This window comes from Schistocerca serialis, chromosome 6, assembly GCF_023864345.2.
Source record: "Schistocerca serialis cubense isolate TAMUIC-IGC-003099 chromosome 6, iqSchSeri2.2, whole genome shotgun sequence".
Lineage (NCBI taxonomy): Eukaryota > Metazoa > Arthropoda > Insecta > Orthoptera > Acrididae > Schistocerca > Schistocerca serialis.
The window spans coordinates 326,250,424-326,263,193 of NC_064643.1; the positions used below are offsets into that span (position 1 = coordinate 326,250,424).

General features: G+C 38.4%; 1 protein-coding gene across 6 annotated transcripts in view; it reads left to right on the top strand.

Annotated features, from left to right (window-relative positions):
• LOC126484025 (F-box/WD repeat-containing protein 9-like) overlaps positions 1-12,770 on the top strand; it is a 93,805-nt gene that overhangs the window by 27,201 nt on the left and 53,834 nt on the right. For all 6 annotated transcript variants that reach the window (XM_050107352.1, XM_050107358.1, XM_050107357.1 and 3 more), the window contains exon 3: positions 8,648-8,801. In XM_050107352.1, the coding sequence (XP_049963309.1) occupies positions 8,648-8,801 (154 nt within the window). The remainder of the gene's footprint in view (positions 1-8,647; positions 8,802-12,770) is intronic.

The following is a 12,770-nucleotide window of genomic DNA, read 5'->3' on the forward strand; positions in this document are numbered from 1 at the left end:
TACTTTTAGTAACAATCAATAGTATTGTTTAATATGCTAATTCACAAAATTACAACAGGGAATCAGTACATAGAAATAAATTGTGGGGAGCGTAATTTAAGTACATTATTTCCTGATGAGTACTGTATGTGTAAGTAGTTTGTGAAATAAAAAATTTTGAAGCGTGGAACAAGATAGTATATGGAAGTTAAAAAAGCAAATTGCATTTGATTAATTTATAAGCAAAATATAAGTTCCGCTGTTTTCCTAACATAAATTGGAGTTACAAATTAAGTATCCTTTAATTTAATATTAGCAACATAGTTCAGAATGATTGTTAGCACTGAAAATTACATTTGTAATAAAGAACTGCATATTTTATCTTTAATTGCAAACAATGTTGCAAATATTTAACATTGTTGGTCTATTATACTGCAGACTTTGATGAAATAATGCATACGATGTGAACAGAATATGAGGCAAATATAAATTCTTGTGAACATTGTTAGTCATTAAAGAATTTAGCTAATTAGCAGCTCCAATGTTAACAAAAATATTCCTACCAGTTACAGATCTAAATATTAAGTATACTTGAATCTGATGTGGTCATGAGGTTTCTAATTAGCTTCTGGCCAAAACTTCCATATTAACTGCTGTGTAACTCACTTAGTAATTAGTATCAAATTGCAATATTTGATATTTGACAATATTTTATATGCATATCTGAGGCTTAAATGGCTCTTTGGAGCATGTTCTGTAACAGACAGTTGAATCAAATGTTCAATTAAAGTTAGCACAATTAATCACACAAGGCAGCTTCACAAAGAGCATTGCAGTGTGTGGTGGATAACTTAAGCACACATCATAAACAACATTTAAATCTTTATTTTCTATGTTTGGTTATATTCACGTCAGTAGTCACACGAACTTAGAATAATTGTGCCGTGGGTCGATTGAACTTGTGTTCCTGCAAGTAAATCCAGTCTGGAATTATAATAATTTCATAATGAATCGGACGCTAACTCTGACTGTTCAGGGTGAACATTCCTCATCTGTTGTTATTTAGAATAATTTTGTCAAGTGTCAGTTTGGACTTGGGTTTATCGCAAGTAGTGATAGTCGGGATTTAGAAAATTACGTGACTGTGAAGACTTGCACATGGACTAGTTTCTGCAGTGTCACCAATTTTATATAAATTTATAGTGATTTCCAATTCACTAATCTGCTGTTTAATCTATGGAAGTATTAAATAAACAGTGAATATTTGAACCTTAAACTCATTGTTGGGGAACATTATTTACACGCCACACCTTTTATACAGCCGAACAGACATATTTTTCTTAGTGTATGTTTCAGGATTAATTAACTTAAATTTTGTTAAGAAAATGGACAGTGTAACTTCAAACCATATGACGCAGAGGTGAACTGAATGCATGGATTCACTGGATGACTGTAATTATTATTACAGTACCGTCACATCGTAGAAGGTCAAACAATGAATGGGTGTCTGTCCATCCAGAATTTTGGTCAGACTGCATCCATTAATGGGGACTGGGTGGCACAAGCATGAAATTGATGAATGCTTCGTTGGATGACTTCAATGGCATACATAGATTTGCACTTTAAATGTCGTTACCAACCACTCTACATTGAATTCATTGTTGGGCAAAAGATGGAGGTGGTAAGTCATTCTATGCTGTTGTGTTGGCAGAATAACTTTAATATGGAGGTCAGAAATAGAGGTCCATCACCAGACACAGTGTTGTGTGGTGTGCACTAATTCATGAAGACAATGGCAGGGGCACAGATTGAGGCTACAAACGGGAAACTTGAGAGCACAACTCATAACCATATACCTCCCTGGAATTTGTTAGCAAAATAGATCTTTATCTGCTCCTGAGGAACTCAGCTTTTGACCAGGGAGCCATTTGGTTTTGGAAGCTGGCAGGACAGACCCAGACAGTGCAGTCATTCACAGAATTGATTCTGGGCCAGTAAACACAGAATTGTGTTAGTGCCTACATTACTGTCATCTCCCACTGTGATATGTGGAGCAACAAGGGGACCTGGGAGCAGAGTGAGGTTTGGATTACACCCCAAAAGTCTTTCTCATTGGCTTATAACACCATTTGTGACATAAAGGCAGTGGAACAAGTAAAGGAATGTCCCCATGAGAGAGTGTGAAGTGATGTTGGATGAAAATATTTCAGAACCTAATCTTACAGCAAAACAAAACAAAAAATTCTTATACGCTTCACGGGCCTATGCAATATGGCAACTGATGTATAAATAAGAGTTAGACACATGAAGGTGGCATCATACTGCCAAATATTGTCGTGCCATTATATAGTACTCTAAAAATGTGAATAAAGCTGAAAAAGTGTTATTTTATAAATTTTTCGATACATGGACAATTTTAAGCTAAATGTACTATTTGAGACATCGGTTTTGTGCATTTCCTTGTTTCCAATGTGCAGATCTCACTCATTTTCAAATGTTTCCTCCTGCCCACGACTGGGCAAGTTTAAGGCTGCTGTGGGAAGTGGTCATCGAGGAGTGTGCAAAATCACTGAATAAGAACCGTAGGTTACTTTTCAGAAACTGGCTGGTGTGCCAGGTTTATTCAGAAAATCTGCCACTAGCGGGTACAAAATGTGGCACCAGGGAAGCAATCAACAGACTGAGGGGCATGTTGCCTGAGAGAGGGATGGGAAGACACGTCTGAATTGGTCAGAGGCTGGCTGCTAAATGAGGCTGAGGTCTGTTCTAGCTCACTCTCACCAGACCGTCCTGAACCCCCACGTGCCTGTTCACAGCCCTCTGATTGGTTACTTGAGAGAATGAAGAATGGTGTAGTCGTGAACAGGGCATGGGTTGGCAGTGGCATCTGGCAGTATTCAGTACTGTACCAACCCAAGTCTGGTCATGACTTCAGTGAAATGCAATTACACCATAAAGAGAACAAAAATTGAAAAAGTAATAACTGTTTGAAAAATAAAGTTTCTCCTATTCAGTGTGTTGGCTCACCACACCCACTCTTTCTGTGAATTCTATAGATTATTTCAAAATCTCAATCACTTTCCTATAAATTTTTCGTAAAATTCCTTGTGTACCAGATGTTCCTACTCCTTCCTGGCTGGCTTGAAAATAGTTTTGTAATTTTATTTTATATATTATTATCACTATTGATCATGTACTTTTCATGTGGTCAGTGCAGTTTCGTACAACATATAACGTTCAAGAAACATATTTTTATTTTTTTCATTGTTTGTGGGAGAACAGAATGAAAACTAGTAATGCTGACATGAATTGTGAAATGCTACCATTCAGAACAAAATACTTTTTTTTACTGTTTTAATTTTTCAGAAGAAAACACTCCCTTGGGCTTAATTCATAGGTGATTTGTGTGGAAAATAAAAGAACTACCTTTGTAGTTATTTATTTTAAAGAGTGATAGCGCATATTTTTCTATTTAATAAAATGGTATTATTTCAAAAGTCAGAATTGCCAAAAAACTTTGTGGATGCCAACTTTTCATTGTTAATTTCTCTTGTATCCTACTATCCTGCTCCACCCACTGACTTTCCTCATTGGTTTTTGATTGACCTCTTCTTCTATTGTACTTTCCTCTCTTTTCAGATGAAGTCTTCTGTTAGACTGAAAGCTAATATTTTTTGTGACAATGTGTGCTTGTCTGTATTGTTATCCGTCTATTTCCCCCATGTATGTTTGATTAAAAAAAAAAAAAAAAAAATAGAAGTGTAATTAAAGACTAATTGAGACAAAGGTAGCAAACTTTCCTTTTTTAGTGTGTGCTTTTGATAAGAGCTTTTTTTATGAGGGTATGTAAATCACATTAATATTTGGCTGGATATCAATGCGGTCTTAAAAAGTGGCAAGGGGAGGATGCAGGATGCGATGATCTGGTTTTGTACCAAAAGAAACTCCATGGCAGTTCTCTGCCTGGAACAAACTTCCATTACATGGCCATTTTGAAGGCTACATATAGCATCACCACCTATTGAACTTCATGAAACTATAGTGCTGAAGCAAGAATATTTTACAATCTTTCGAAACAAAATTCTGATTTTTTTTTTCAACTGAAAAGGGCTAAGAAAAGAAATGTGTTGCATTACTTATTGAATTCCACTTATGGTATATTCCTGTAGTATATCATTTGAAGCCAGTTCCTGAAACTTTGTAAGTAGGCTTTCTCAGGATAGTTTATGATTATCTTCAAGAGTCTGCCAGTTCAGTTTCTTCAGCATCTCTGTACTATTTGTGCTGTCCTTCTCTGTATATGTTTGTAGTTAGTCCTGTTTGGTAAGGACCCCACACACTTGAGAAATATAATTAATGAGTCCCTTGAGTGATCTGTAAGCAATCCCCATTTGTAGATTGATTGAATTTTCTCAGTATTCGACCAATAAACCGAAATCTACTACCTGCTTTATCCACAACTGAACCTATGTCATCATTCCGTTTCATATTCCTACAAAGTGTTACACCCAGGTATTTCATTTAAGACTCACTGATACTATAGCCATGGGATACTGTGTTTTTTTGTTTCTTTTTGTGAAGTGCACAATTTTAAGCATTTAAAGCAAGCTTCCAATCTTCGCACCACTTTGAAATCTTATCAAGGGGATAACTAAACCGAGGAGCATTCACAATAAATTGAGCTGGATTATGTTGTGATTAATGGTCAGAAATTTGCAGAGCAAATCAAAAATTTATACCAGTTGTAACTAAAAGAACTTCTGTGGAGTTATTCATCAAATGATTGTCCAAGGAATCTAGGGAGTTAGTTAAAATATAACATTCGAGTTGGATTGAGTATGTGTATAGCTTCTTTCAGACAGTATATGTAGTTTGTAATCAGTTGTCATTTCCAAATTTAAAGTGTAACAAACATTCAATCAGAAATTTGAAAATGGAATAAGAAACATCCATAAACTTGTTGCAGGCCAGCTGACAATCCTTCAGAATAGGGCCTCAGCACTCAGATATCAAGTTAATAAGAAGTCTGCAAAAATCTACAGGGTGACCGCCATGACACTAACTTTTTAAAACAACTCAAAAATAACTATCTTGAGATCAACAGGTAATTTGCCTAAATCATGTCTCAGTCATTACTTCCCAAGATATGAGGACATCTCTCTGAATACAGCATATACATCAAGCAGGAGTTCCTCAAAGGTCCATTCTTGAGCCCTTGCTATTTCTTGTGTATATTAACTGTGTAGTGTCATCTGTAAGGGAAAACGTAAATGTCGTAATGTTTGTTGGTGATACAAATATTATAGTTGGTTGTGTGTCTAGAAGTGACTTAGAATCAGAGTTACGGTGTGTTTCATTGTTAAGTCTCTCGATAAACTTAAATAGAACTAATTTCATTAATTTTCATCAAACTGTAAGAATCCAGAGAAAACTGACATTACCTGTAACGGCCACCCAATTAAACAAGGGACTGAAATATTAAGTGTTCACATAGACAGTAAGCTGAATTTGGAACATCACATTCTCCAGACAGTAAAAAGATTATTGTCAGTAAAATTTACCTTTCAAATTATATCCCTGCTAGGAGACGTCACTGACTCAAAATCAGAATGCTCTGGTTATTTCCACTCGTTAATTTGCTTTAGTATAATCTTGTGGTGCTACTTATCAGTTTCGGAGAAAATAATTCCAGTCCCTAATTTGTTATGGAGTAAGCTTTTGGTGCAGCATGTCAGTTTCAGAGAAAACCTTCATATCACAAGAAAAGGCAGTGAGAATCATGTGGTGTTCATCCAAGAGTGTCATCCCATAGCCTTTTCAAAAAGCATGAAAATTTAACCACAATGTCGCAGGAAATATATTCCTCAATTTCCAGGAAGTATGAGTATATAGTAACACCTCCAGTCACAAATTTTTGTGTTTTATTAAATCACATGATGCATCATCTGGTATAAATTATTGTGATGTACATTGTTTACTTTTGCTCCTGAGCAGGGTGATGGGAAATGTATTTCCCTCTCAGTTTTCAGGCATGCAGTAGACCACCAGGTTCGACTAGTATTCTGGTCAGGCTTCAGTGCTATCTGGAGTTACAGCAGCTGCACCAGTAGATGACATCACTTTCACAGCAGCGGAGGAATTTTGCGTGAAATATTTTTAAATTATACACGAGAACCTTCCCCTGAACCACTTTATCTATTTGTCAAAACCAGATCAAAACCCTTACAGAAGTTCCTGAGGTGAGCCTGCACATACAAACAGGAGTGAGCAGGGAACTTCAGTTTATACATAGAGGAGGAGACATGTGGAAACCATTTTTCTCCATATATACATGTAGTCTAGGTATAATATGATCTTTCTCCAGGCCACTATTTACAGCCGTACTCTGTGAAGATGTACATAGTTCATGAGCTACTGTAAGATTATGACACTTTATGGAGAAATGTCATAAAAGTTCAGCGTATATATTTTGAAGAGCAGGAGAGACAGAACTGATCCCTCAGGTAGTCATTTGGAACTCTATCGAAGTTTTCCATCGCTTGCTACCAGTGATCTATGTGAATGTAAGTTTACTCATGAAACCACTTCTTGCACTGCATATTGGCAGCCACTGTTGTTAAAATGACATTGACATTCACTCAAGCCTATGTTCTAACATCTTATCTGGCACTTTCAGTACACAACTGTGGAGCTTTATTGTCCTATATGGATTTGTTTTGTTAGGCGCATAGCCATGAACAAATCTAAATGTACATGGCTTTTGAACCACAGTGCAACTTGGCATTTTACACGTCAGCAAACATTGCCAGAGAAGTAAGAAGTGTTAAGTGACAGGTAAAGATCGTAGGGCTGGCTGGAGAGCAGACCTGTTTGTAATCTATAGCTCTGAAAAAGGATTCACCCAAAAGCTAACAAAGTTCTCAGGTTTTTTATGTGCCTTTTACAACTCAACACCTCTACTATTCAGTCAGTTACTAACTGTACTTAAATAATTTAAAATCCTCCAGGACTTTTCATTAACATTAATTTATGAATAAATTCTTTAAAAAGTTCTATGTATAACAACACATGTACACTACTGGCCATTAAAATTGCTACACCACGAAGATGACGTGCTACAGACACGAAATTTAACTGACAGGAAGAAGATGCTATGATATGCAAATGATTAGCTTTTCTGAGCATTCACACAATGCCGGTGGCGACACCTACAACGTGCTGACATGAGGAAAGTTTCCAACCGATTTCTCATAAACAAACAGCAGTTGACCAGTGTTGCCTGGTAAAACATTGTTGTGATGCCTCGTGTAAGGAGGTCGGACTGTAGCCTATCGCGATTGCGGTTTATCGTATTGCGACATTGCTGCTCGCATTGGTCGAGATCCAATGACCGTTAGCAGAATATGGAATCGGTGGGTTCAGGAGGGTAATATGGAACGCCGTGCTGGATCCCGACGGCCTCGTATCACTAGCAGTCGAGATGACAGGCATCTTATCCGCATGGCTGTAATGGATTGTGCAGCCACGTCTCGATCCCTGAGTCAACAGATGGGGATGTTTGCAAGACAACAACCATCTGCACGAACAGTTCGACAATGTTTGCAGCAGCATGGACTATCAGCTCGGAGACCATGACTGCGGTTACCCTTGACACTGCACCACAGACAGGAGTGCCTGCGATGGTGTACTCCACGACGAACCTGGGTGCACGGATGGTAGAACTTCATTTTTTCGGATGAATCCAGGTTCTATTTACAGCATCATGATGGTCGCATTCATGTTTGGCGACACCGCCGTGAACGCACATTGGAAACGTGTATTCGTCATCGTCGTACTGGCATATTATCCGGCGTGATGGTATGGGGTGCCATTGGTTACACGTCTGGATCACCTCTTGTTCGCACTTTGAAAGTGGACGTTACATTTCAGATGTGTTATGACCCCTGGCTCTACCCTTCATTCGATCCCTGCGAAACCCTACATTTCAAGAGGATAATGCATGACCGCAAACTGCAGGTCCTGTACGGGCCTTTCTGGATACAGGAAATGTTCGAGTGCTGCCCTGGCCAGCACGTTCTCCAGATCTCTCACCAATTGAAAACATCTGGTCAATGGTGGCCGAGCAACTGGTTCGTCACAATACACCAGTCACTGCTCTTGATGAACTGTGGTATCGTGTTGAAGCTGCATGGGCAGCTGTACCTGTACACGCCGTCCAAGCTCTGTTTGACTCAATGCCCAGGCACATCAAGGCCGTTATTACGGCCAGAGGTGTTTGTTCTAGGTACTTATTTCTCAGGATCTATGCACCCAAATTGCGTGAAAATGTAATCACATGTCAGTTCTAGTATAATATATTTGTACAATGAATACCCCTTTATCATCTGCATTTCTTCTTGTTGTAGCAATTTTAATGGCCAGTAGTGTATATAACAAAATATGTTGCTCAAAGCAGCCAGATTTGAAGCAAAAGTTTTGTTAGATGATTGCTATGTAATTATTGTTAAAGATGAAGATATATGTATTTGTTACTTTGATCAGAAAAAATTTATATGAAGTCATCTTATAACGTGTGCCTGTATTGATGATGAACTCTGCTTTAAACTAACAGCTTAATTCACAGTAAAGGTGAGAAAAAATAATTAACCTTAACCTTTTTTTCCTACAGATTCTTTTAAAAATATTCTCTTTCTTGGACGCCAAGTTCCTTGTATCATCAGTGAGCTTAGTATGTAGACAATTTCATGCTATATTGGTTGATCCAAACATGTGGAAGTATCGAGTGAAGAAAAGGATGAAATATAGCTATCCTGCAATTGGTAGTAAGTACCGCATGAAAATTTTATTACTTCAAAAATATGTTCACTTTCTGTATGAAATCATAGGTTTTGCAGCACACAGGAGCCATATTATAATAATGGTGATAGTAATAATGATGGTAATAAAATAATGATAGTAGTAGTAGCAATAGTAGTAGTATTGATGAGAATAATAACAGTAATATGTCAAATGGTTGGATGAATGACATGGTAGGCACAGTGGCTTCATGAAAAACATATAGTTTAAACGACAAAATAAAAACACAAAATAACTGTCATAATGATTGCAAGGTCGTAGTGATCCTTAGATAGCCAATTTAGGCTAAGCCGAGGCCAGTATACATAGAACTTAAAGCATATAGCTTCTGAAGAAACACAGTTTACAAACAAAATACCATTACTGGCCTTCAAAGAAATCGCCATTAGCTACAACACACTTCTGCTATTGGTTGTAAAGGTGTTGGAAACTGTCGGCAAATGCTTCGTACAGAATTGCTCAAAGCACCATGGTCACGTGTTGAGGGATATCCACATCTTTACAAGAGATGAGACCTTGTGCTAGTAATACGAGCCGGAGATCATGCGACAGTCAATGATGTTGTGTACCATCATCTTCCTCACTTCCATCATATAGAAATACATGGTGGATCAAGCCCTTGCTGTTGAAAAAGTGATCAAGATCATCTTAATCTTGGGTTTTGTAAGCCAACATTTTTGGGGGCCCGGCAAAGACAATGAACACCGTACCATTGACTGTCACTTGGTCTCCAGATCGTATTGGTAGCACCAGGTCTCATTTCTCATAATTGTGCAGATATCCAATAACAAGAGACTATGGTGCTTCAAGCGATTCCACAAAATGTTAGCTGACAGTTTCCAAAAGCTCTACAGTGAATACCAGAAGTGTGTTGTAGCTAGTGTCTCTCATCAGCGGTGAAAAAAAGAGAATTAGCTGTAGTAATAGTCACAAGATCTGAAGTTGGAATGGAAGGTGGAACAAATGACAGATCGAGAGGCAGTATAGAGTAGTGATTGATCCTATGCCTTGGTTTACTGGTAACTCCAACAAGTTGTCTGCTGCCTCACTTTGTACATGCAAGATGCTTATCACTTCCTCCACCACCATCATCACTATGGGTCCCATAACATTACAGCCAGGCTCTTTGCTTGTCATTGTCTGAGTACGGACATCCCCCATGCCCAGACAAGGGACTAAGTGTGACCAGGATGCCATGAAACACTACCTCTCCCACTGTTGTCCTGACACCAAACTTGTTACTTCCTTCCTAATCCTTTCTTTGTTTTGGTCAGTCACATTCTGAGACATAATCAGTTCTTCATTAAGTGCCATACTTACCAACTTATGTGTCATAGCACTTACCTTTGCCAACCTGTAAGCAAGCCACCTCTACTTCCTTGCTATCCACCAACTTTAAATCACATATCTGGTTTGAAATTAGGCAAAGCCAGCTTCTGCTCTTCTCTTCAGAATCATGTCACTTGCATCCATATTCATTTCACCTAGTCCTTTTGTGGATTATTGTTGTCACTTCTGCGAGGGCTCCAAGAAAATTCTGTCCATTTCAGATACATGAACCAGCAGTAATACCCCCATTTTGACAGATGCCACAAGTAAAGAAATACCTCCCCTGTAGCATTGGCATCTGTGGACACTGTATTTGCTGTGACAATCAGGAGATTTCTAAATATTCTAGTAACTTTGCCAAAGCCTTTAAGATAATATCCTATCCAGAAACATGTTTCACTGTCATTTCTCCCTCAACAACTCCATTGCCATTTGAGCCACCTACTGACCAGTACTCCCCTTATCACTAGTGCATCAAGAAACTGTCAACATACCCTGAGAAGAAATCACAATGAAAATCCTTCCCTCGTTGCTAACCAAATTATGCTGTATTGTAGTCTGTCTCTATGCCATCCTTGATCCCAGTCCTGTGCCCCATAAATCATATCTCACAGTCATTTCCCTCCACTCAAATATATTGCAACATGTGAAAGCAGCTACATCATATACCAGCTGAGGTGCAGCTATACTCATGAGCAGTTGAATTCGGTATAGCTATGGCCTCGGAGAGACAGAGCATTTTTGCTACCTCACAGATTCAGCACACTACGTGACTTATATCAATTGTCACACGGCAGTAGAATTCAGGGTAGGCAAGACATGCTATATCAGTGCATTTGACTGTGACTATCCTTCATTTATGAGGTAATCTAGACAAAGCGTTTTTCGCATGCCACAGTGTCAAGATTGATACTGATACTGCCATAGGCAATGACATACCAGAATTATTGTCAGTTTTATCAGTAGATACGTGGTCTACATTACAGCAAATTGCTTGCCATTTCAGTGTTGAACAGCAACAACCAATGAGCAGGTGTGGCATCCAACATCATCATCTCACTATAATATACAGAAGCTAATGCTTTACATGTGTGGCTTTGGTGACCACAGGGCACAGACAGTATTATGGCAACAAAAAGACTGTCATGTGCATAGTGTGGACGAAGGTCTCCTACAATGATAACTCATGGTACACATTGGCAGATGCTGCTAAACAGGATGTGAATATGTTGAAAATTATGTGAGGGGCTGCATCTCGCTTACCAACATGGCACTTTTCAAACTGCTGGTGGAGCTAGTCTTGTGCTGTGTGTGTGTGTGTGTGTGTGTGTGTGTGTGTGTGTGTGTGTGTGATTTTTCCTGCTATTCATGTGTGTGCATGTTTTTTGTTTATCTACGGCAGCATGCACAAAACTGTAACTACAACAAGATGTTGTAGCACTCTATCACTCCGGAATTCGGAATTGTGTCAGAATGGATCACACAATAAATGTGAGGTTGCTAGTGTGGAGCCCCCCCCCCCCCCCCCCCCCACCTCATCCCTTCATGCCCCTTCTCCCAACTCCTCCCAGGTCACCTGCTAATTTCAAATGTCTTGCATGATGCCTTTTGTAGGTTAACAAATCCTATGAAGTCATCTTGATTTTTCTAAAATCCTACTTCCATTATCAAGCACTCAGAACTGCTACTGTGGAGCTATTACCTTCCTACAGGCAAACTAATCATCATCTAACATATCCTCAGTTTTCTTTTTTCATTCTTCTGTATATTATTTCTGCTAGCTACTCAGACGCTTGAGCTGTCAAGCTGAGTATGCAATAGTTCTCCCTTTTATCAGAACTTTGCTATTTCGAGAGTGTGTGGATGATATTTTTCGAGTAGTCTGATGGTATATCTCCAGTCACTTCGATTCTATATGCCAACTTGAATAGTTGTTTGGTTTCCACTTCCCCAAATGATTTTAGATATTCTGAAGGAATGCTGTTTTAGTTCTGCCTTGTTTGCTCACAAGTCTTACAAAACTCTATTAAATTCTGACTCCAATAGTGAATCCCATTTCTTCTTTTATCACATCATGCAGTTTCTCCCTCTGATCAAGCCCTTCAGTGTACTGTTTCTACCTATCCACTCTCTCCTCTACATTTAACAGTGTTATTTCTCTTGTGCCCATAATGTTGACAATTTTCGCTTTAGTTTCACAAAGGAATGCTTTTCCTTTTCAGTATTCGTACCTTGTGATGACAATCTTTTTTTTCTATTTCTTCACATTTTTCCTGCAATCATATCACTTTACTTCTTTGTACTTCCTATTGGTATCTTACCCAAGTGCCTTACTTTGTTATATGCTTCTCTTTTCCTTAGCTTTTTGCTCTCTCTTCTTTCATCAGTTGATTAAAGTATTTCTTCTGTTACTCAAGGATTCTTTGCAGTCTCCTTCCACAGTTCTCAGTTAGCCTTTCTCCTCTCTTATTTTTGTGCCACCAAGCCCATATTCTCTCATAATGTGTCTTCTGTTCCTTCTCCTGCCACAACATTGCAATCACCCATGATGATTAGATTTTCACTTCCCTTTACATACTAAATTAGCTTTTGAATGTCCTCACATT